At 54.1% G+C, this 23,600-nt stretch overlaps 1 protein-coding gene across 4 annotated transcripts; it reads left to right on the top strand.

Annotated features, from left to right (window-relative positions):
- Nucleotides 1-1,173: 1,173 nt before the first annotated feature.
- On the top strand, nucleotides 1,174-23,435 carry PLCD1 (phospholipase C delta 1). 4 transcript variants are annotated; one of them, XM_077992161.1, is made up of 16 exons: nucleotides 5,847-6,008; nucleotides 6,358-6,475; nucleotides 10,770-10,934; nucleotides 14,532-14,760; nucleotides 19,291-19,420; nucleotides 19,519-19,750; nucleotides 20,387-20,588; nucleotides 20,675-20,819; nucleotides 20,897-21,046; nucleotides 21,138-21,296; nucleotides 21,518-21,677; nucleotides 21,790-21,906; nucleotides 22,311-22,489; nucleotides 22,580-22,712; nucleotides 22,782-22,931; nucleotides 23,073-23,435. In XM_077992161.1, the coding sequence occupies exons 1-16, from the start codon at nucleotides 5,847-5,849 to the stop codon at nucleotides 23,156-23,158; spliced, it is 2,517 nt and encodes an 838-aa protein (XP_077848287.1). In that variant the 3' UTR covers nucleotides 23,159-23,435. The 4 variants fall into 4 exon arrangements, 3 of the variants coding, with proteins under 3 accessions (XP_014986841.1, XP_077848287.1, XP_001089399.1); XR_013413789.1 differs by lacking the exons at nucleotides 5,847-6,008; nucleotides 6,358-6,475 and adding an exon at nucleotides 1,174-1,310 and having other exon boundaries at nucleotides 22,311-22,386; XM_015131355.2 differs by lacking the exons at nucleotides 5,847-6,008; nucleotides 6,358-6,475 and adding an exon at nucleotides 1,174-1,310.
- The last annotated feature ends 165 nt before the right edge of the window (nucleotides 23,436-23,600 follow it).

The raw sequence follows: 23,600 nt of genomic DNA, 5'->3' as shown, positions 1-23,600 counted from the left end.
GAACCAGAAGACTGACCTTCAGCTGTTCCATATCCCTTATTCAAGGTCACCCAGGCCTAGTAGGGCCCAGAAGAGGAGGGATTGGGGTAAGCCCCTCCCCCTCCAGAAGAGGAGGGATTGGGGTAAGCCCCTCCCCCTCCAGAAGAGGAGGGATTGGGGTAAGCCCCTCCCCCTCCCCCCAGAGCTAGTCCGACTAGCTTTGCCTAACTCTCACATTGGCCTTATCAGCCCAGGAGGCCTGGGTGGCTTCACTAGGGGGCCTAGCACCCCATCCTGTGAGGCCCTCTGGGGGCTCTCTGACACCAAGAGCCCAGTTTTCTCAAGGGACTCTCCAAAGGGGCGGTGGGCAACAGGATCCAGGCATCCTCCCAGGGTCTATAGTGGGAGGGGTCTCTGGGCAACCTATAAAGGGGGTTTTCTGGATCCCAAGAGTTAGGGGGTGGGTCTGCATAGGGACCTTGCCCAGACAGCCCCTTGGGAGGCCACCTGAAGAAGGGACCCTGGGGATTCTCACCCTTGGCTGCATGGATCGCTGGGGTTTTGAGATATGAGGGGCTCGAAAGTGAACTCCGTGCACCTGCTTGCTTCCCCCTCCACACTCAACACTCCACCAAAGGCACTCTTGAGGTTAGAAACCTCCCAGAGAGAGGGAAGGGGACCCTCCCCGCGACAAGGTCCAGGTATTGCTCTCTGAAGACCTTCTAATCGTGTCCGTGCACACATTTCGCAGAAGGGAAAGCGAACACTGGGGAGCTGCGGCTTGAAGCCTGGACGCCGCGTCTCCCTAGCGCAGCAGCCCGGCTGGGCGTGGGACCTTACACGATCCCTTCCCCGGGATGACGCCGGATTCTTTCCAGCATCACCCCGACCCCAGCGAGGCGCCCACAAACAGGGCGTGGGGCCCGGCCGCCCGCGGTAATGACAGGGCCGGCGGCCCGTGGGTGGCGGCGGCAGAGGAAGCTGGAGGGATCTGGCTATTTCTGGTCGGGGCGCACCCGCTGGCCCGGGCCAGGGTTGGCCAGTCGTCCGGGCCCCCAGCTCTGCCCTCCCTCTCGCATCCCCACGAGGGGGCGGGGAGAGACGCGGGTTGGCGGGCTCAGGGGGCGGGGGCGCAGGCCGGCGGGGGCGGGGCGGTGTCCCGGGACCACCCCCGGCCTCCTCCCACCGCGATCCATTCAGGTCCCTCCACCGCACTCGGTTTGGACCCCAGGCCGCCGGTGCTGTCGCCACTCACGTGAGTCTCGCGGTGCCCCTCCCGCCGCGCCGCCCGTCGGGCATGGACTCGGGCCGGGACTTCCTGACTCTGCACGGTGAGTGCCTGGCCCGCGCGAGCGGGAGACCCTGCAGGGGCTGACGCCTGGAAAACGGTTCCGGGCCCTGGACAGGGAGCCCCCAGCTCCTCCGGCCGCCTCCACACCACCCCGAGCCCTCCTCTCTGCCCCTTCGCCGGACTGGGAAAATCTCAGCCCGCGGCTCCCTGGGTGGGACTGCCGGGCACGACCCTGGGCATTTCCAAGCTTGTCCGAGATCTAGCCCTGGGGGTGGGCGGGCGGTACGGGTCTGAAGACTTCTCTCCGCCTCGCGGACCCCCTTGTCCTGGTCATGAAAGTCTGAGCTCCACGATCCCGCTCGCACGGAGGGGCGGAGAAGGAAGGAAACAGCATCCGAGAACGACCAAATTCTCCTTGCCCCATCCGGGCCGCCCCAGAGGCTCCCCAAAGCCTGGGCGTGCCTGGACCGCGTCAGGCCGCGCGGGTGTGGCGGAGTAGGGGCTAAGGGGGTGGGGCGAGGAGGTGTGCAAGGTTAACCGTGGTCGGGCCGTGCAGCCTTAACTGCCCAGCGCAGAATAGTCAGCGATGCCCAGGCTGGGAGAATCAGCCCGATCCCCTCATCTGCAATCCTCCTCGGGGGACAGGACCAGGTCTCAGCTGGAGCTGCCTCCATCCTTTGTCCAGCAGAGCTTTGTTTCCTCTGATAGGAGTCAGCTCTTTGCCCTTTCGCTGTCCCTCCAGCAGCCAGGGAAGCCTGGGCTCCTGAATGCAGATCTGGAGGCCTTCTGGGAGGCGGGAGGATGGGGAGGGTAACTTTGACTGGGCACCTCTTTGCTCCAGGACAGGCACTCACCCACTCTTGGTGAGCTTTTGCTCCTGCCCCTCCAGATCACTTGCCAGCTCAGCAAACCCTGCTCCTTTCATACCGATTACTGCTTTATTGTATATCCCTCACTTTTTTAGTACCCTTGGGGTTGGAGACTTTAGTGGCCACCACCTATCCATCTAAACTGTTCATGGACATAATAGATGGGAAAGAGAAGGGCAGAGTCTTCTAGCCTTCCACTAGAGTCCCCCTGGAATTTAGAGGTACTTAGAGATGTTCCCATCAGCCAGCCTCCAGTCTATCTTGTGTTCCCCAGTTGGCACAGACCCGGTCCTCCTGGCCCAGAGAGACCTTGCTCTGTGCCCACAGCTGTTGCTTTTACACCAATAGCCTAGGCTCCTTAAAGCCACCTTGTCTAGATGAGTCATGGAGTCCCTGCCCCTTCCAGTGTCCCCTCTTCTTTCTTCAGGCCAGTGGTGTCTTTAGTGCGCCTGCCAGACTAGCAAGAAGGGAGGCTGGGGAGCTGACAGGACACAGCAGAGACCTCTGCTTTCTCTCTGACACAGCGTCATTCCTTGGCTCCTGCTGGAACAGGCTTCATCCTCAGTGTCAGTGCCTTTGTTCAGTTTCTCTCCTGAGGCAGCCCTGATATCTTTTCCACGGAGGAAGACGCACGGAGGCTCAGTCAGGACCTCCCAGTCCTGTGGCATAGGCTTGGCTGCCCTGGCCCACCCCATTTGAGACCAGTCTCCCAAATGCCTAACTCAGTCCAGCCTTTCCTGAAGGGCTGACATGAACACTGTGACCCCAAACTGTTTTCCCTGAAGGCCCTGCCACTTTTAGCTTATCACCCAGAATTACCTCCTTAACTGCCGTCTGTCTACACTGCAAACCAGACAGGGAAATAAGAACCTGTCAAGGAGGATGGTTGGTGGGAGGGGGTGGTCACTGTGCCCTGTGCTGTTCCAGGTTGTCTACACTTGCATTGGAGAGTCTGTATCTGTTTCACAGTGTGGGTGCCCCAGCACTGGATGTGCTGCCGGACCACACTTTCTGGCTTAGGGCTCCACACTCTCTAGAAGGAGCCCAGAGGGACTCCTTCTATTGGCCTGGGGAGCTATGGGGCTCACCTAGATGTGACATGTCCCTTCTGTCCTCACCCCAGATGCATGCAGAGGTAATGTAGTTTACTGGCGTAGATTCCGAAAGCAAAGTACCTGGGTTCAAGTCTTGGCTTTCTCATCTCAGACGAATCCCTTGACTTCTCTGTGTGTCAGTTTCCTCATCTGTAAAATGGGGGATAATACCATCTACCTCATAGGGTTGCTATGAAGATTGAATGAGATATCTATACAGCAGTTAGAACAGTGCCTGGTACTCAGTGAGAACTATGTTCCTGCAGGAGGCCCCCTCCCCAAGTTTCTATGCCTTATGAGTTGCCATCTATAGTTCTTTGGGAGATGATGGGGGTATCATAAGGTAGTTCCTAGTCAGGGGAAATAGGGCCAGAACTAGATTCAAGAGTGAGCCAGCCAGCTCTTTCTAGTGCCTCTGAAGCCCTCAGACTGACACGACAGCCTCCATTCTCCTTCCTTCACCTACTTCCTCCACTCGCTATACCTGGACTGGCTTCTCTAGCAGGTTCCCCGATGTGCCCAAAAGGACATCACCTCCCAGGGCCCTCCCCTCACTGAACACCCCCTACATACACTCTAACTTTTCCTACACCCAATCCCTTTTGCCCACTGCACCCCCCACCCCCCGCCCCGCGAGAGGTGCCATTTGTAAAAATAGAAAATAGAGGGACCTCATCTTGGCCCCAGGAGACCTGGGCTCCAGTCCTATATTTGCTTCTACTTACTGTGGGTCTGAGAATCATCCATGGGATAGCAACACATATTTCACAGTAGGTGTTGTGAACATAAATACCAATGGACATAGGAATTCTAGGTTGCCCCAAAAACCAGTCCTCCAAGAGATGATGATTCCAGAACTTTTAGTAAGTTGGGGTGGCCAGTTCCTCACCTACCTATGTTCCAAAGCTGTCTGTCCCTAGGCTTCCAGGCCCATGCTACACAGGCACACACTGATCCACACCAATCTTAACTTTTTCTGCCACAGACCACTTTGGCAGTCAGGTGAAGTCTGTAGACCCTTTCTCAGGATCATGTTTTTATTTATTTATTTATTTATGAGACAGAATCTCGCTGTCACCCAGGCTGAAGTGTAGTTTGCACCATCTTGGCTTACTGCAACCTCCGCCTCCCGTGTTCAAGGGATTGTCTTGCCTCAGCCTCCGGAGTAGCTGGGATTACAGGCGCCCGCCGCCATGCCCAGCTAATTTTTGTATTTTTAGCAGAGACGGGGTTTCTCCATGTTGGCCAGGCTGATCTCGAACTCCCGACCTTAAGTGATCCTCCCACCTTGGCCTCCTAAAGTGCTGGGATTACAGGTGTGAGGCACTGCGCCTGGCCAGGATCATGTTTTTAAACACAGAAAATAAAATACATAAGAATTCAAAGGAAGCCAATTATTTTGAGATGTTATTCTATCTACAGGTACTTGAGGGGTCTTTGGTCTGGTTAAGAACCCCTGCACAGTTTCTCGGTAACACAGGCTCCCTTTGCACACTGCTTCCTCTCTCCAAAGAAGAGTAACTTTTCCGTGTTCATATTTCAGTTCATTTATCTTGTCCATCTATTCACCTTGCTAATAATTTATCCTTTCTGGTGAGTTACTCTGTGCTTCAGTTTCTTGTTATTACTGCTGTGCTTGTCTGTGCCAATAACCGGCTTTGCCAGTGACTCACTGTCGATGCTGGTGACTGGAGCTGCAGTGAAGCGAACTGGGGGAACTATTCAGAGGCTGAGAGTAAAAGAGTGAGTCAGGCCTCTGGGTGGCATCCTGACCTTGGCACACAGTAGGGGCTCAATAAATAATTACTGGGTGAATGAAAGGGAATTTGTGATGTACACGAAAGGACCCACTGTTCCCGAGCATATTGGCAACAAAGTTTTGTGCAAAGTTACAGTCGTTCTCATGTATTCATGAAAGCCAGCTTGGGTTAATGGGCTCATTTTAAGATCAGCATTTTTTCAAGACTTTCGTTTGCATCCGGCACCTTGGGGATGATCACTTTGGTGGTCAAACCGAGAGAAGCAAACAAGCCCACCTGAGGTTCACAAATGAGGCAACAGCAAGCTGAGTCGCAATGAATTAGTTGAGCAATTGAAGTAACATACTTCGGGGGGCTCGGTGTCTGGCCCAGGCTTTATCCCCGGTCCCGCCTGGCCTCGCCCCATTCAGGTCCCCGCTAGACTGCCGCCCTCCTCCCACTGGGACTCCCCTCAGCTCTTTCTCCCCAGAGTCAGCCCTTCGGTTCTGCGCCAGCCTCCACGGTGGCCTTAGAATTCGCCGCTCAGGCTCCCTGGTCAGACTCCGCCCACACTGCCTCCAGGGCCCTGGCTCCGCCCCCGCACCGCCTCCAAAGCCGAGGGCCCGCCCCTCCCTGCCTGGACACCGCCCTTCCAGTGCGGGATCCTCCCAAGCTCGCCTCCTGGGCCCCGGCCCCGCCCCCGGGCTGCTTCCTGGGTGTGGCTCTGCCTCCACGTCGCCTCTGGAGCAGAGGCTCCCGGCCTGAGCTCCGCCTCTGGGCCTGACCCCTCCCTCGCCCCACTGCCTTGGCTCTGGTCCCGCCCCCAGTCCGTTTTCTGGCCTCTGGCCCTCGACACAGATTTGCTTCCTGGGTTATGGATTTGTCCCACTACGCCTCCGCGGGTCCCGGCACCTCCTCGGTCGCGCCTCCTGGGTTCTGGATCCACCCCCTATCCCCATCCACGCCTCAACGCCGCTCTCGCCCCACCTCCAGGGGGCATTGGTCCCACCCCTCTTGGATGGCCCAGCCTTTTGGGGTCTGAGCCCGCCCTCCCTTAGTCCAGATTTTCTTCTCGTCCCGCCTCCTGTGTTCTGACTCTCCCCACCCCCTCACTTTGCCTGGGTTTCGCTCTCGCCTCACCTTCAGGGGGCATAGGTCCCGCCCCTCGTGGACTAGCTCCACCTCCTAGGGTCTGACTACCCCCTCAGCCCGGATTTCCCTCTCGTCCCGCCCCTCCGGAGTGAGCCTCTCCGCCCTGCCACTCCTGGACTCCGCCCCTGCTCCCCTACAGGGCCACAGTTCCGCCCCCTAGACCAGAGCAGTGGGTGTTGTGAGCATAAAACACTGGAGGCAGCACTCACTGTCCTGGATCCTGCTCCACGCAGGCAGGGGCACTGTGGAGCGCCATGCAGTGCCTGGGGATCCGGAGCCGGAGCCGCTCCAGGGAGCTCTACCTGCAGGAGCAGAGCCTTAAGGTGGCGGCGCTCAATGGACGGAGGCTGGGTAAGGGGCGCAGAGCACTCTGAGATCTGCGGGGAATGGGCAGGCAGCTGGAGCAGGACGCCGACCTCTTGTCCCTTAACTTGGGGCCATTTGCCTTGGAGCCTTTAATTGGACATGTTTAGTACTTATATGAGTGTGTGGCCCACTGTGGGGCAGTGTTTGCAGTGGTAGCACGTCGGGGTGAGTACTAGGGTAATAAGACACCCCTTCTCATGATTTAACTCAGCCCTTCCAAAGCTCCCCATCCCTTGTCACCTGATGCCCTCCTGTTTACAAATTTCTGAGGCACTAGGTGTGTGGCCTGGTGTGTTACAGGTATGACTGTGTAACCAATGAGGTGATCTGCAAGAGTTTGTGCTTCAATTTGATCCTGTGCGAAAGTGTGCCTGTATGTGATGTGTGACAGTGGCGATCTAGTATGGGACCCAGTGCCGACTGAGTAGTTAGTCACTACTCAGTAGTTAGACCGACTGAGTAGTGGTCTGTGATGGGGCAGTGTGTAATGATGGTGATGGTGTGTAATGTTGTGAAACAAAGTGTGTGACATTGTGGCACTGAGGGTGGCTGCTTGTAACTCAGTGTGACAGCGTGTGATCTGTTGTGATACCGTTCAACTGAGTGTGACTGTATAACCAGTGTGACAGTGGGTGACCCAGGGTGACTGGGTGGTTTTGTCATTCCGTTATGGTGTGTGTGTTATATGGATTTTCTGATGTTCTTACTCTGTGGCAGTGTGTCCCTTCACAGTGGCTGCATAAAGTTTTGTAGTGCTGACCCTGTGGGTAAGCTACCTGCTTCTGAGTCCTGACTCCACCATGCAACTTCCTTGAGCCTCAATTTCCTCTTGTGTAAAATGGGAATAATGACAGTGCCTTCCTCAGAGGGTTATTGAGAGAATTAAGTGCATGTGCTAAGAACAGTATCTTATTTAAATATTAACTATTATTATGGGAGCCTCTATCATCATCATCATGTTCTGGCACTGTATGTTGTGTGGCTATGCATGACTAAGTGTGACACTGTGCAACTCCCTGTCACAGTGTGTAATTTTGGGGGACAGTGTGTCATTGTGTGTGGCTCATTGTCTCTTTGAGGTTGTGTGAGTGGTGGTCTAGTGTGTGTCTGTGTATTTGTGTGGCCATATCTGTGTAGCTCTGTATCGCGGTGGGTCCCAGTCCCAGTGTGTCTTCGTTATGCATCACCCTAGGTATAGGGACAGGACTCCTGGCACCTCCCTCAGCTTCCCACTGGCACTTGCAACACCCTGTATGCCCCACCACATGGCAGTCTCACTGTGCACAGCTAGCCTGGGCAGGCTGCAAGGTCAACCCAGGGTCAGCTCAAAGGCCCCTCACCACCACCCTCCCACAGGAGGAGAAGCTATTAGGTTGATGCAAAAGTAATCACAGTTTTTGCTATTGAAAGTAATAGCAAAAACCACAATTACTTTTGGGCCAAACTAATACTATGACTGGGTTGAGTAGGGCTGGGTGAGGGATACCACAGACTTTCTGGGTACTAAGGGAGCAAGGGTGGTGGGGCAGGCAGTCCAGAAGCTTCAGAAACAGAAGGGCCCCAAATGAGGCTAAGAGATGAGGGCACCTGCCCAGGTTTCCTAATGGTCCAGAGGGCTGTGGCTATCACCTTTCTGGAATTATCACTCTGGAACTGATATCCACCTTTTAGAAACTATTGTTGGCAGCTGGAGGTTTATCTCTGCCTGACTGTAGATAGGGCCACAGCCTGGCTCCAGGACAGGATGAGCATGTCATCTCTTCATGGTGTTTTCCAGAACAGGAGGGTGGTGCTCAACTTCTACTTCCTGGCTCCCAGCTCCATCCCCATATGTGCTGTCAGCAGTGGCTTGCCCTGATGTATGCCCAGCAGGGTGCTGGCAGAGGGTAAGGAGATGTCCCTCTCAGCTTTAGAGGGACATCAGCCTTAGAAGGGATAGTGGAATTCCCCACTGGAGGCCGGAGGTGGCCCTGTCCTCTGGCAGCCTGGGAACTCCCTTCTCCCTCCTCTTGTCTCAGGCTCCTCAGACACAGCCAGTAGTTGGGAATATTCTATCAGAGCCCCCTTCTTTTCCACTGGGACTCCCCTTGGGCTAAGAGGGAGCTGCTCACAGTAAGGCAGAACAGCTCATCAAGTGGGTGGACAGACCTGGGAGAAAGGTGGAGGAAGGTCACATCAGACCGTCACCCCGGAGGAGGCCCAGGGATGCCTCCCCGACGCTGTTCTTAGCCCAGTGCTGATGGGGGAACAAAAGCAGAAAGAGGGAAGGGAGTTGCCTAAAGCTATAGGAGGTGGATGTTAGCACTGGCCTCTGTTCTGACTGGAAGCAGGAGACTGGGGAGGGTTAGAGATGTGTGAGCGATTGAAGGCTGGGGAAGTGGTCCAGAGGGTTCTGTGAGCCCTGAATATATGTGGGACAGGCTGGCTGGGGGAGGGGGCATGGATAAAATGGGAGAGGCCATCTATTGTTGGGGATCTGGGCTCAGAAAAGAAAAGGCCTGTGGCTTTGTGAGGGCTTCCCCACGTAGGCTTAGGCTCAAGACCCTCAGACTAGACACTTGAAGTCCGGAGGCTGCCACTGTGCTGGAGCACAGGACAGAGATTGCTGATGGGTCACATAGCTCTGGGGAGAGAAGTGAAGTCGCTGATTGGCTCTCAACAGAGCTGGCTGCTGGACTATACGTGGCTAGGGTGATACACGCACACATACGCCCTTATAGATGTTTCTATATTACACCAGTGGGTTACTAAGGGTTGGGGTCACTTTTATCAACTTTATCAGTTGGTGCAGGACCTGCTGGGTGGGGAAGGCTCTGGCATCCTTTCGGTGCCTCCTGTCTGGGCCTGGTCGGACTGAGGGCATTGCATCTTTGGGAGCCCATGCCTCTGAGAGCAGCAAAAGAGTGGGGCAGGACTGGGGCAAGCAGCCAGGTTCCTCTCTGTGGGCTCTGGGACAGGACCTGCTCAGCTTCGGAAAGGGATGCACTGTACCTTAAAGCTGCTGTATCCTGGCCGAGTACGGTGGCTCTCGCCTGTAATCCCAGCACTTTGGGAGGCCAAGGTGGGCGGATCACGAGGTCAGGAGATGGAGACCATCCTGGCTAACATGGTGAAACCCCATCTCTACTAAAAATACAAAAAATTAGCCTGGCATTGTGGCGGGCGCCTGTAGTCCCAGCTACTCGGAGGCTGAGGCAGGAGAATGGCGTAAACCCGGGAGGCGGAGCTTGCAGTGAGCCGAGATCTCGCCACTGCACTCTAGCCTGGGTGACACAGCGAGATTCCGTCTCAAAAAAAAAAAAAAAGCTGTTGTATCCTGAGGGGTCCCAGGCCCTGGGCACTCTGAGATGGGGCTGGGGCAGCGAGGGACAGGGCCATCCCAGCAGGCCAAACACAGGCTACAGTGGACTTATCTGTCTCTTCTTGGGGCAAGGATCAGAGATCCACCATGTGGGCTCAAGTCAGAGGTGGGGGGGACAGCAAGGGTAAGGGTGGCAGAGATGGGCACAAGGGTCCCACAGTAACCACAATGTTGACACCAAGAACCCCAACTGCCATTATCTCAGGGCCTGCACAGATTCAGGCATCATCTCATTGAACCTAGAACTTCCTTTTGAGGTGGTTGCTATTATTATCTCCATTTAATAGACAGGAAAGCAGAGGCCCAGCAGCATGAAGTCCCTTGCCCAGGTCACACAGCTTGTTGGGAAGGGCACCTGAACCTAGGCACAAATGATTCTGGAGCTACTGGAGTTGGGACATTGTTTGGCTCCATGACGCTCTGGGGTCCATTTCCCTCTGTGTCTGTCCCCCTTTTGTCTCCCTGCTTTGCCTAACCTTTTGATCCCAGCTTCCTTCAGTTCACTCTGACCCCTAAGTGTGACCAGGAGGGGCTCACCTAATCTTTCAAAACCATCTTTCAGAACGTTTCTTAGGGGCCTGGTCCTCTAGGAACCAGGGGTTCTTAAATTAGCTGCCTTTCTTTTGTTCATTCAGCTGTGGGTGGTAGGTCACAGTGTATAAGTATGGTCTTGGGTGGGCAGGTGTCCCGTTTGCATGGTCACCTTAGCTGGCAATCAGGGACGACTTCCTGGAGGAAGGTAGGCACTGGGAGCAGGTTGGAGTGTGGGTGGAGGAGGGAGGAGTAAACAGAGCTGAGGATGAGGCTGAGTGAAAAGTGGGCTCTGAGAGGGTCCAGAGGTGGGCACGGCCAGTGTGGAGCCTAGGGCATCAGGGAAACCAGTGGAGAAGGTGGCATCTTACTGGCTTTGATCCCCAGGCCTGCAGGATGATGAGGATCTACAGGCCCTGCTGAAGGGCAGCCAGCTCCTGAAGGTGAAGTCCAGCTCATGGAGGAGAGAGCGCTTCTACAAGTTGCAGGAGGACTGCAAGACCATCTGGCAGGAGTCCCGCAAGGTCATGCGGACCCCGGAGTCCCAGCTGTGTAAGTGCCCTGGGGTCACAGGGGAGGGGATAGAGTGTGGAATCTGCTCAGGGCTGGGTAAACATAAACGTCACTCATGGATCAAAACCACAGATGGGGAAACTGAGGCCTGGCCTGGTGGGGCATAGGTCATTTGTACAACCTGAACTGCCAATGGGGAAACTGAGGTTGGCTGGTGTTGGGGAGCGGGGCCAGTTAAATTGCCTGTCAGGAAATTGAAGCCTAGTCGGAGTTGGAAAGGGCAGTCATGGAACGAGGACCACAGATGGAAATGGCAAAGCTTTTGAGGGATGGGGATACTTAACCATGACCACAGATGGGGACAGCCAGGCTCAGAAGCAGGGAGAGAGCTGGACGGTGTTGCCTGAACTCACAGGCCTCTGCCCAGGCATTTGTGAGGAGGGAAATTGGGCGGATTAGGACTCCAGGTGTGGTGAAGGCAAAAGCCAGGCCCAAGGTCCAGGCAGATAAGGTACTTCTGGGGTTGAGTGGCCAGGGTGGGAGCTGGGGCCACAGGAGGCAGCTCCTCCCTGGGACTGGAGCTGCAGGAGGGGTGTTAGGGCAGAACAGGACTGGGACACACAGACAGAGGCCACTGCTGGGGAGCGCTTGTGGGTCTGAGAGCTTTCTGGAAGCTTCTAAAAAGTCCAAGGAACCCAAGTCTCAGGCCACAAATAGAGCCTCCTGCAATGCCTCAGGGAGAAGAAAGCTCTGCTCACTTCTGCCCTTTAAGGGAAAGAATTCCCTAAAGATCCTATAAAGTGAGATGTCTCCTTCTATACCTTTACTTGGTGAGGAAATTTGAGGCTGATGCTTACAATTGAACAAGGATAGAAATGTTCTATATCTGCACTGTCCAGCATGGGAGCCACTAGCCTCTTGTGGCTATTGATTGAGACCTTGAAATGTGGCTAGTGTGACTGCCGAACTGAATTCTCACTCTTATTTAATTTTAACTAATTTATATCTAAATAGCCCCAGATGGCTGGTGGCTACTGAATTGGACAGTGCATATAAATCATTGCAGCCTGGGTTTCACGTAGTCAAGAACCCTGGAGATCCCTCGCCTGTTCTCCTGCCATTGGCTGAGGTGTGGGTGGGGAGATGGGGGCAGGTCTATGGGGAGTGAGACTGGACATGGGTGATAAGCCCAGGTAGGAGGAGAGCATAAGGAAGGGGAGGATCTACCCGCTGAGGGTGCCCCAGGAGGGTGCCTTTCACCCAGAAAGGGTCTGCCTGGCCTCAGGACACTGGACAGGACCCTGAGAAGGTATGGCCTGGCAGCCTGTGGCCTGTGGAGGGGCTGAAGGTAAGGCAGGACGGGAGCAGGACCAGTTGCGGAGAGCCTTGGGGCTCTCCACACAGTGCTTGGGGCTGTGTGCCATGGAAGATTTCCGAGCAGGGCAGGGCAGTCCGGGAGGGTCTGAGGGGTAGGGGCTCCAGAACATTCTGAGGAAACCACACACACACACGGAGCCCCAGCTCAGCCTGCTGCCACACAGTACAGGAGTGACCGCCTGACCTTTTCTGTCTGTGGCGCCAGACAGGCTCCTTCGTGGGGCTCTTGCCCTGATATGGGATTTCCTGTTAGATGCTGGTGGGTGGGAGCACAGTGAGAACGAGATCCTATACTCTGAGCCCTGGGGGTTCCTTGGAGCCCACCTACCTACCGATACATATGCATGACTCCCAGTGTGTACCTAGCTCTTGGGAAGCGTGAAGCGAGAGACAGAGGAGTGGAAGACCCAGGCCTTTCCTTGCAGGAACCACATTTGGGCTGGCGAGAGGAGGACCTTGTATTGCGACAGCTGTGAGCAGATGGGCAGGAAGGGCATTGCAGGCAGGAGGCCCCATGTGAGCCAAGGTGCCGGGTTAGGAGGAGGAACAGGCATGAATGGGAGGCTGAGGGGCTGCGTCCTGCCAGGAGGAGGAGCTGCAGGGAGCCAGGTCCAGGGTCAGGGAGCCAGGTGTGCGCAGGTATGGAGCAAGGCCTGAGGGGGCTTTCTGCCAGTCAGACGCCTGAGACGGGTCTCGTGCTGCGCCTGCTTTGTTGGCTGCCTCCCTTCTCTGGGTGAGCGGTGAGACTGTTGTCTTCAATTGCTCTTTACCCTCTGGGAAACAGAGGCCAGGTGAGGGAGGCCTGGAATAGCCTCCCCTTCTGCCCAGTTTTCTTTGGCTCTGCTTCCAGCTTTTTAAGTCTCCCCAATCCTGCCACTACTACCCACCCCCATAACTCTGGTTCCCAGAGGCCAAAGGTGTTATCAGAAGTGAAGGCATCTGGAGTTTCTCTCTGTGCGGGTAAGGGCGCTGGCCTTGGGGCGTTCCATGGCTCAGGCTTCCTGTTTTCATTCCTGACCCAGGCAGCTGCAGCTGACCCTGTGTGCGGCAGTGTGGGTCACCAGGGGCTGCAAGCAGAAGGATTAAGCAGTGCTATCCTCTGTCCCCGAGATGGCCCTGGGCTCATGTGTCCCATTCCTCAAAGCCTGCAGCCCAGGCTGGCACATGCTACATTTGTGGGCCCTGCAGGTGGCTAGGAGGCCCCTGGATACTCAGAGTGGATGGGCACAGGGAGAGACAGGTGGACTTCAGCTAGAACCATCTAGGAGCCTGGACAGATGGATGAGGATGGCTCAGGATGGGGGCGTGGCAGGGGCAGAGCCTGAATCCTACTGCTGGGAGGAGCAGCATGAGCCTGGCTGGAAGAACTGGCTCCTGGCCAGGCCACGGAGGGCACATTGGAAGTGGGGGTAGACAGGGCCTGGCATCTCCCTGAAGCTTGGAAGGCTGGGCTGTGAGGGGAGGGCCCTCCCCTTGGCTCTTCTAAGGGCAGATTGATGTAATCTCTCAGACCCCTTCAGGGCACCCTCCAGTTTGCCTCTTGGGATTGGGGAAGGCAGAGTCTTCCTGTATCCCCTGCCAAGGGACTCCCTGAAGTCAGGATACACACAGCTGCACAGAGGACATGACTCTGTCTCCTCTCCCATTCAGGGCTTCTCCCTCTGTCTTCAGCCCTCTGTCTATAGACCTCAGGGCTGGGGCTAACTGAGGGTGGTTCCAGTCTCTTGAATGTTCGGGAGAGGGGCCCGGTGGCTCTTGTGGCTTTGTCGGGTCAGGACAGACCCAAAGTCCAATACAGTCAGAAGGGTGTGTGGCCCTTCTCTGTCATGGGCCCCATACTCCGGAGTAGTCTGTCTGCATCTCTAAGAGCCCAGCCCTGCCCTAGTCCTCTCCCTGGGGCCCCGCACCCCCCATCACTGAGAGAGCAGGCCTGGGGTCCCAGGTGCCCTTTCCGCCGCTAGAGTCTGTCTTTCTTTCACTCTCTGTCCCTCCCTGTGCGTCTCCACTGTGCCTGCAGTGACTGTGTCTCATGCTCTGGCTCTCCCTCAGTTTCTGTCTTCCTTTCTCCTTTTTGTCCCCCCTTATCTGACCTTCTGCCCCTCTCCTTTCCCTCTGGACTCAAGGCCTGAACTCTGGTCCTGGCTCTGTGTCTCCAAGCCATGCCCCTGTCCACTGTGGCCTTGGCCATGTCAGGGTCAGGGTCAGGGACTGACCTCGCAGCATTCTCTCCCTCTCTCCTCCACCGTCCCCCTCTCACAGTCTCCATCGAGGACATTCAGGAGGTGCGAATGGGGCACCGCACGGAGGGTCTGGAGAAGTTCGCCCGTGATGTGCCCGAGGACCGCTGCTTCTCCATTGTCTTCAAGGACCAGCGCAATACACTAGACCTCATCGCCCCCTCGCCAGCTGATGCCCAGCACTGGGTGCTGGGGCTGCGCAAGATCATCCACCACTCAGGCTCCATGGACCAGCGGCAGAAGCTACGGCAGTATCCTTTTGGTGGCAGTGGGTCCAGGCCTGGCTTGTGGGCACTGGCTGTGGTTATCCCCAGGGCAACCTGGGTATGGAAGGTGGTTTAGGTACTTTGGGCTGCCATAACAAAATATCATAGACTAGGTGGCTTAATTTATTTTTTCACAGTGTGGAGGCTGGAAGTCCAAGGTCAGGGTGCCAGTGCGGTCAGAGCCTGGCGAGGGCTGTCTCCTTTGCTGGCAGATGACTGTCTTCTTGCTGTGTCCTCACGTGGTGGGGAGAGAGACTAGGTTCTCTGTCGTCTCTTCTTGTAAGGGCACTAATCCCAGCGTGGGTGCCCCACCCTCATGACCTCATCTCAACCAAGTTATCTTCCAAAGGCCTTGTCTCCAAATATGATCACGTTGGGCATTAGGGCTTCAACATACAAATTTGGTGAGTTGGGGGGTTGGGTATACAATTCAGAAGGGAAGGAGGGAAGGTACATGAAACCCTCTTTGGTCTAGTCTGACCAGAGCCCAAATAGCTCTGCTGCTCCTGATACTCCCTGTGTCCCCGTCTGTCACCAGCATGGAGTTGGGGGTCTGGGGAGCCTGAGGGGAGCAGCCTGTTGCAATGGGAGACCAGTCTTGGGTGTTTGAATCATGTTTTCTAGAGTTACTATATGATTTCCCTCTGGGAGTTGGGAGGCCATGGTACCCTGTGCCATTCTTTGGGGAGTGATCAAGTTCCCCTGGGTCTGGTGTGTAGGCCAGCCTGTGGGCTCAAAACAAATTAACTTCAACATTTAGTTACACAGTGACACACTGGTTTATGATTCGAAGTGGCCAGGCTTCTGGCATGTACGGATTAGGGTGGAGCCAGCTCTCTCCATTTTTTATGGCACCTTTATTGAGTATAATTCACATACCATATAATTAACCCATTTAAAGTGCTGAACCTGATTCAATGCTTTTTAGTATATTCACAGAGTTGTGCAGCCATCACCACAATCAATTTTAGCACATTTCCATCACCCCAGAAAGAAATCCTGTACCCGTTAGCAGTCACTCCCCGTTTCACCTCAACCACCAGCCCTCGACAGCCACTTACCTACTTTCTGCCTCTATACTTTCCTGTTCTGGGCATGTTACAGAAACGGAATCATGGAGTCTTTTGTGACTGGCTTCTTTCATTTAGCATGATATTTGCAATGTTCATCCATGTTGTAGCCTGTGTCAATATTTCATTGCGTCTAGTAATATGCTGTGTATGGATAGACCACATTTTATTTATCTCTTCACCAGGTGATGGACATTTAGACTGTTTCCACTTTGGGGCTTTTATGAAGAATGCTGATATTCACATTTGTGTATAAGTTTTGGTGTGTATATATGTTTTCATTTCTCTTGGAGTAGAATCGCTGGGTCATATGGTAACTATGTTTAACCTTTTGAGAAACTGCCAAACTGTTTTCCAAACAGGCTGCATCAATTTACATTCCCACCAGCAGTATACGAGGGTTTCAGTTTTCTATGTCCTTGACAACACTACATCTTTCTTTTTGATTATAGATACCCTGTGGGTATGAAGTGGTATCTCATTGTGATTTTGATTTGCATTTCCCTAATGATTAGTGATATTGAGCATTTTTCCATGTATGTTTATGTATCTTCTTTGGAGAAATAGCTATTCAGGTCCTTTGCCCATTTTTTGGATCATTTATCTTTTTATTATTGAGTTGTAAGAGCTCTTTATATATTCTAGATACAAGTCTTTTATGAGATTTATGCTTGCAAATAATTTCTCCATTCTGTGGGTTGTCTTTTCTCTTTCTTGATGGGTTTTTTTAAGATAGAAAAGTGAAACAGTGAGAGTGGAGAAGGAACAAAGAAATCTGGAACTGCTTGTGATCAGTTAGTTGTAAACACCCCTGCACTCAGACCAGACTCTTCATATTCTTTGAAGCATAAAAGTTTTTGGTTTTGATGAAGTGTAATTCATATACTTTATTTCTTTTGTTATTTATGTTTTTTTGGCATCATCTTCAGGAAGGCTTTGCCTAATCCAAAGTGCTGGGATTACAGCAGTGAGCCACTGCGCCTGGCCTGAATTCTCAATTTTACTCTGTTTGTCTAGATGTCTGTCCTTGCATCACTACCACAATATTTTGGTTTCTGTAACTTTGTAGTAAGTTTTGAAATAAGGAAGTGTGAGTTCTCTAAATTTGTTTCTGTTTTTTTTTTCCAATATTACTTTAGCTATTCTGGGTCCCTTGAGTTTCTGTATGAATTTTAGGATTAGCCTGTCAATTTCTGCAAAGAAGCCAGCAAGATTTTGATAGGGATCATATTGAATGTATAGATCAATTTGGAGCATATTCCCAGTATAGTAATGTCAAGTCTTCCGATCCATGAACATGTAATGTCTTTCCATTATTTATGTCTTCTTTCATTTTTTTCAACAGCGCCTTATGATTTTCCAGGTTTTGCCCTTAAACAATTTCTGTAAAAGTATTTTATTCACTTTGCTGCTACTGTAAATGGAAATGTTTTCTTAATTTCACTTTAAATTTTTCATTGCTGGTGTATATCCACTCCTTAGGGAACACATTTTGAGCCCTGTTAATTTCCTTTTCTGTGTGCTTTTGAGCATTTGAAAGACTTTTAAGTGTTATTTCTCAATGGCACATCTGCCTGATTCTGAGCTTTTTAAAAAGCCCAATTCTATGGCATTTTTGTCATAATCACACCTTTGGCAGAGCCTTGACCTTAGACAATCTCATGCCCTCTGCAGAGTCCTGCTGCCTAGACCTTAAGATCATAAAAGCCATTCTAATTTATAGTGCCTATACTCAGTGAAACATTATACAGCCATTAAAGCTGTTTATGGAGACTACGCTAGCACAGGGAAATAATTATGATATAATGTTACACAGAAAATGGACTACAAATGTATGATTTCCACTATTTTTGGCAGATGCATCATTAGGCAAATTAAAATCCAGAAAGGCTGGGCTCAGTGTCTCACACCTCTAGTCCTAGCACTTTGGGAGGCTGAGGCAGGTGGATAGCTTGAGCTCAGGAGTTTGAAACTAGTCTGGGCAACATGGCAAAACCCCGTCTCTACAAAAAATACAAAAATTAGCCAGCCATAGTGGCGTGCACCTGTAGTTCCAGCTACTTAGGAGACTGAGGTGGGAGGATTGTTTGAGGCTGCAGTGAGCCATAATCATGCCACTGCATTCCAGCCTGGGCAACAGAGTGAGACCCTGTCTCAAAAAACCAAATTAATAAATTAAATTGCAGACAAAAAATTAGGAGGAAAATGCAAATATCAGAAGCTTCTGGAGGAGGTAGGTGGATCTTTAAAACTTCATTCTAGGCCAGGCACAGTGGCTCACACCTATAATCCCAGCACTTTGGGAGGTCAAGGCGGGTGGATCACTTGAGGTCAGGAGTTCAAGACCAGCCTGGCCAACATGCTGAAACCCCATCTCCACTAAAAATACAAAAATAGCCGGCGTGGTAGCATACGCCTCTATTCCTAGCTCCTCAGGAGGCTGGAGCAGGAGAATTGCTTGAACCCAGGGGGCAGAGGTTGCAGTGAGCCGAGATGGTGCCAGTGCACTCTAGCCTGGGTGACAGAGCAAGACTCCATCTCCAAAAAAAAAAAAAAAAAATCTAACATATGTTTTCCAAATTATATATATGGGTATATATGTGGAAAAGAATAATTATGGCAGAAAGTCAGGTGAAAAAAATTCAAGTTCAGAATGGTCCAGCCAAGCACAAGATTCGTGTGCTGAAGGCTATTCAGCAGGTGGAATATCCATTTCTTTAGTGTTGGATAAACCAGTCCAGATGACTCATATCTGTAATCCCAGCACTTTGGGAGACCAAAGCAGGAGGACTGCTTGGGCCTAGGAGTTTGAGACTAGCCTGGGCAACATAGGGAGACCATGTCTCTACCAAAAAAAAAAAAAGCCAGGCGTGGTGGTATGGTGCACACCTGTAGCGGGAGAATCACTTGAGCCTGAGAGGTCAAGGCTGCAATGAGCTGTGATTGTGCCACTGCACTCCAACCTGTGCGACAGAGTGAGATCTTGTAAAAAAAAAAAAAAAAAAAAAAAAAAAAAAAAAAAAAAGAAAGAAAGAAAGAAAAAAGAAAAGGAAAGAAAGAAAGAAAAAAAAGAGAAAGAAAAGGAAAACCAGAAGGATATAGTTTGGAATGTTAATAGTACTTATCCCTAGGTGATAGACTATGGGGGATTTGTTTGCTTGTTTATTTTTCTGCATTTTCTAAATTGTCTACAGTGGGCCCTTTTATAATTAGAAAATAAATGTTTTTAAAAATTTGAAAGGTTTGAAAACCAGCAAATAGAAAAAGATCCCTTAATGGGATGTAACATTTTCCTCTGAAGAGGCCACTGAAATGTGGATGTGTAGTAAGTCAGGCCTGCAGGGAGCTGTGGCTATAGGTGGCTTCAGCTGGAGTCATCCATGGCTCTGGCTGGGACCTTGGTGGGTTCCAGGACTCCTGGGTTCTTTCCTTACTTCTTGCCCAGCTGGATTCACTCCTGCTTGCGAAAAGCTGACAAGAACAAGGACAACAAGATGAGCTTCAAGGAGCTGCAGAACTTCCTGAAGGAGCTCAACATCCAGGTGGACGACAGCTATGCCCGGAAGATCTTCCGGGTGAGGCAGGAAGTGGGGGCTGGGGCTGCCTGTCCATGGGGCCCTTGACCCCGGCCCAAGGCCTGCTCTGAGCCCACCTGGCTGTCCTGGCTCTGTAGGAGTGTGACCGCTCCCAGACAGACTCCCTGGAGGACGAGGAGATTGAGGCCTTCTACAAGATGCTGACCCAGCGGGTGGAGATCGACCGCACCTTCGCCGAGGCCGCGGGCTCAGGGGAGACTCTGTCGGTGGATCAGTTAGTGACGTTCCTGCAGCACCAGCAGCGGGAGGAGGCGGCAGGGCCTGCGCTGGCCCTCTCCCTCATTGAGCGCTACGAGCCCAGCGAGACTGGTGAGTGTCTGACCAGGGCCTGCCACCTGCAGTTGCAGTGCTGCACTGGGCCGGGAGACCCCTGGGGAGACTGCAGCCAGAAAGATGCGAGCCAGAGGGAAGGGGCTGCCTCAGCCAGCCCCGCGCCTCTCCTCAGCACTTTCCAGTCCCATGAAAGCCGGCAGATGAGAGACAGGGCTCCGGCATCCCTGCCCTTCCCTGGTCCTGTTTCCCTCTTAGCACTTCCTTCAGGGGGCTTTGAGAACCTCTTCTTCAAGAAACCAGAGAGATGGCTGAAAAGCAGATGCTACTCCTGCTTCCTTTTTTGTGCTCATTCTGGGCCAGCTTTGAGATGTGATAGAGCAGAGAAGCTGTGGCCCTGCTCTGGAGGGGGCTCCAGTCTGGGGGTACAGAGAACGGGGAGATGACACCCTGTCCTCAGGGGTCTTAGAGTGTGCAGACAGGGGAGGAGGAGGAGACGGGGCCCCACTCTGGAGTAGCCACAGTCTGGTCGAGAGCCTCAGACTTATCCTAATTCCAAGAGCTCTGGAAGACTGGCTCAGGACAGGCAGGCAAGCGGGTTCAGAGGGCTCCTCTGTCCAGATGGGTGGGCAGCTGGAGGCTGGCTCTGACTGGCAGTGGCCTCCTCCCTCCCAGCCAAGGCGCAGCGGCAGATGACCAAGGATGGCTTCCTCATGTACTTACTGTCAGCTGACGGCAGTGCCTTCAGCCTGGCACACCGCCGCGTCTACCAGGATATGGGCCAGCCGCTTAGCCACTACCTGGTGTCCTCTTCGCACAACACCTACCTGCTGGAGGACCAGCTCGCCGGGCCCAGCAGCACTGAGGCCTACATCCGGTGCTGTCCAGGGAAGCCTTGGGGTGGGAGTCTGGGTCGGACCCAGGACGGGACTTGGAGGGTCCTAGCTGCCACCCTCCCCTCAGGGCACTGTGCAAAGGCTGCCGCTGCCTAGAGCTCGACTGCTGGGACGGACCCAACCAGGAACCAATCATCTACCACGGCTATACTTTCACTTCCAAGATCCTCTTCTGCGATGTGCTCAGGGCCATCCGGGACTACGCCTTCAAGGTGGGCGTGCCCCTGGCAGGCGAGGAGTGGGATGCTAGGGGTGGCCCACCACTCCTAATGTGCCCTTGGGCCTCCAGGCATCCCCCTACCCCGTCATCCTGTCCCTGGAGAACCACTGCACCCTGGAGCAGCAGCGCGTGATGGCGCGGCACCTGCAAGCCATCCTGGGCCCCATGCTGTTGAACCGGCAGCTGGATGGGGTCACCAACAGCCTGCCCTCCCCTGAGGTGTGTGGTGGGGATGTGGGATCCCAGCGGGAGGGTGGGGAGCCTGGCCGGGAGGCTAGGTGTGTCTTGACCAGTTGCCCCTCCACCCCAGCAACTGAAGGGGAAGATCCTGCTGAAGGGGAAGAAGCTCGGGGGGCTCCTGCCTCCTGGAGGGGAGGGTGGCCCTGAGGCCACTGTGGTGTCAGACGAAGATGAGGCTGCTGAGATGGAGGATGAGGCAGTGAGGAGCCGCGTGCAGCACAAGCCCAAGGTTTGAGGGGGAGCTGTGGGGTGGGGCAGCCCGGGCCTTCCCCATCCCCTCAACCCTGGGAGGTCTGCCTTGTCTCAGTTCTCTGTGGCTGCCACTCAGACCCTCTGCCCCGCTCTCTCTGTCTGTCTCCTTCTATCTCTCCGTGCCTGGGTTTCTGGCTTTCTCAGTGCCTACCCTGCCCCAACCACTGAATCTAACCCGGGCCTTCCCGTGGCCCCCAGGAGGACAAGCTCAGGCTAGCACAGGAGCTCTCTGACATGGTCATTTACTGCAAGAGCGTCCACTTTGGGGGCTTCTCCAGTCCTGGTACCCCTGGACAGGCCTTCTACGAGATGGCGTCCTTCTCTGAGAACCGTGCCCTTCGACTGCTCCAGGAATCAGGTGAAGCCTGGCTCCCCACGACTCCTCTGCTGTGTTACAGAGGGAACTGGCAGGGCAGTGCTCGGGCCTCACCAGGAGGCCTCCACTGCGACTGAATCACACCTCCCCTCAGGAAACGGCTTTGTCCGCCACAACGTGGGGCACCTGAGCAGAATCTACCCGGCTGGATGGAGAACAGACTCCTCCAACTACAGCCCCGTGGAGATGTGGAACGGGGGCTGCCAGATCGGTATGGGCTGGCTGGGGCTGGAGGAGGCCTGGAGGAGGGTTTCAGTCCCAAGGTGGGCGGCCTAGAGCTCGAAGGCCATGCAGTGGAGCTCTGAGGACCCAAGCAGGGTCAAATGCAGGGGCTTGTGGAGCTGGTAATATCCGTCTGGAAATATTTGCGCACCAGCACATCCCAGTGTCTGAAACCTCATTAGCACACTAGCCCTTTGATTTCTGACACGAGGAATGGAAGGCATTGTTAGCGTTGTGGGTCACTGAGGGTGGCAGGTGGGCAGCAGGCATTGGAGTGATGCTGTGCCCTGATAACTCACCATGTGACCCTAGGCCTCAGTGTACCCTGAGCAGGCTGTGCTCTAGGGCCCCAGGGCCAACCCACAGCCTGTGACTGCTCTGTCCTGCCTGTAGTGGCCCTGAACTTCCAGACACCTGGGCCAGAGATGGACGTGTACCAGGGCCGCTTCCAGGACAACGGGGCCTGTGGGTACGTGCTGAAGCCCGCCTTCCTGCGAGACCCCAACGCCACCTTTAACCCCCGCGCCCTGGCTCAGGGGCCCTGGTGGGCACGGAAGCGGCTCAACATCAGGGTACGCCGGACCCAGGAGGGATAGGTGCCGATGGGCCTCCCTTCCCCACTATCACTCCTGAACTGTCCATTGTCCCCTGCCTTTCCTCAGGTCATTTCAGGGCAGCAGCTGCCAAAAGTCAACAAGAATAAGAATTCAATTGTGGACCCCAAGGTAACAGTGGAGATCCATGGCGTGAGCCGGGACGTGGCCAGCCGCCAGACTGCTGTCATCACCAACAACGGTAGGTGCTGGGCCGGGCCGGGCTACTAGGCTGGTGTCCATGCTGTTGATATGGTGCCTGTCCCCCTAGGTTTCAACCCATGGTGGGACATGGAGTTTGCGTTTGAGGTAGTTGTGCCTGACCTTGCCCTCGTCCGCTTCTTGGTGGAAGATTATGATGCCTCCTCCAAGAACGACTTCATTGGCCAGAGTACCATCCCCTTGAACAGCCTCAAGCAAGGTGAGTGTCAAGAGAAGGGGACGGCCAGGTTGGCGGGAAACAGGGCCTGGTATCTCTTGGGCTGGGGCTGGCTGTCCCTTGAAGCATCCCCTGAGTGACCAAAACTCTCTCTGTGTTCCCTCCTGCCTGTCCACCCACCAGGATACCGCCATGTCCACCTCTTGTCTAAGAATGGGGACCAGCATCCATCAGCCACCCTCTTTGTGAAGATCTCCCTCCAGGACTAGCCTGGAGGAAGCCAGGAGGGTCCCCCCTGAGTGGGCTGGGCCCTCTGTCCACACGTGGGGACAGGGCTGGTGTGGCCACTCCCAGCCTCTTGCTCAGAGCTAGGCCCCCAAACTGCCTTTAGCTCTAACATAGTGTCTGCTGCTGCCTCCCTGGGGACCAGGAGCTAGCCCAGTCCCTGGAGCTGTCCTTCATTCCGTTAGGAACAACACTGCAGCCCTCTCCACCCTCTGGCTGGCCGGTGGTCAAGGGTTTTTATAAAAATCACGATAAGATTAAGCCTTGTGGTCTCTTTACCTGGATGCCAGAAAAATCCCCTGTGAAGCGTGTGTGTGTGTGTGTGTGTGTGTGTGTCCCCATGTCCTAGAGTGCTGGAGCCTCAGCACCTCACTCTCTACCTTCCTTGCACACAGTTGAGTAGGGCGGGGGGTATCTGCAGAGACC

Source organism: Macaca mulatta, chromosome 2 (genome assembly GCF_049350105.2).
Source record: "Macaca mulatta isolate MMU2019108-1 chromosome 2, T2T-MMU8v2.0, whole genome shotgun sequence".
Classification (NCBI taxonomy): Eukaryota; Metazoa; Chordata; class Mammalia; order Primates; family Cercopithecidae; genus Macaca; species Macaca mulatta.
Note: the sequence above shows the minus strand (reverse complement) of the source record. Positions and strands in the feature narration are given on the sequence as shown.

What these genes read in the sequence shown, in the direction of transcription:
- PLCD1 (XM_077992161.1), top strand. Translation starts at nt 5,847, where the DNA reads ATGGATTTGTCCCACTACGCCTCCGCGGGTCCCGGCACCTCCTCGGTC. An exon ending in CTACGAGCCCAGCGAGACTG is followed by an intron (nt 19,751 to 20,386) that starts GTGAGTGTCTGA and finishes CCTCCCTCCCAG; the next exon opens with CCAAGGCGCAGCGGCAGATG. An exon ending in GAACGGGGGCTGCCAGATCG is followed by an intron (nt 21,907 to 22,310) that starts GTATGGGCTGGC and finishes TCCTGCCTGTAG; the next exon opens with TGGCCCTGAACTTCCAGACA.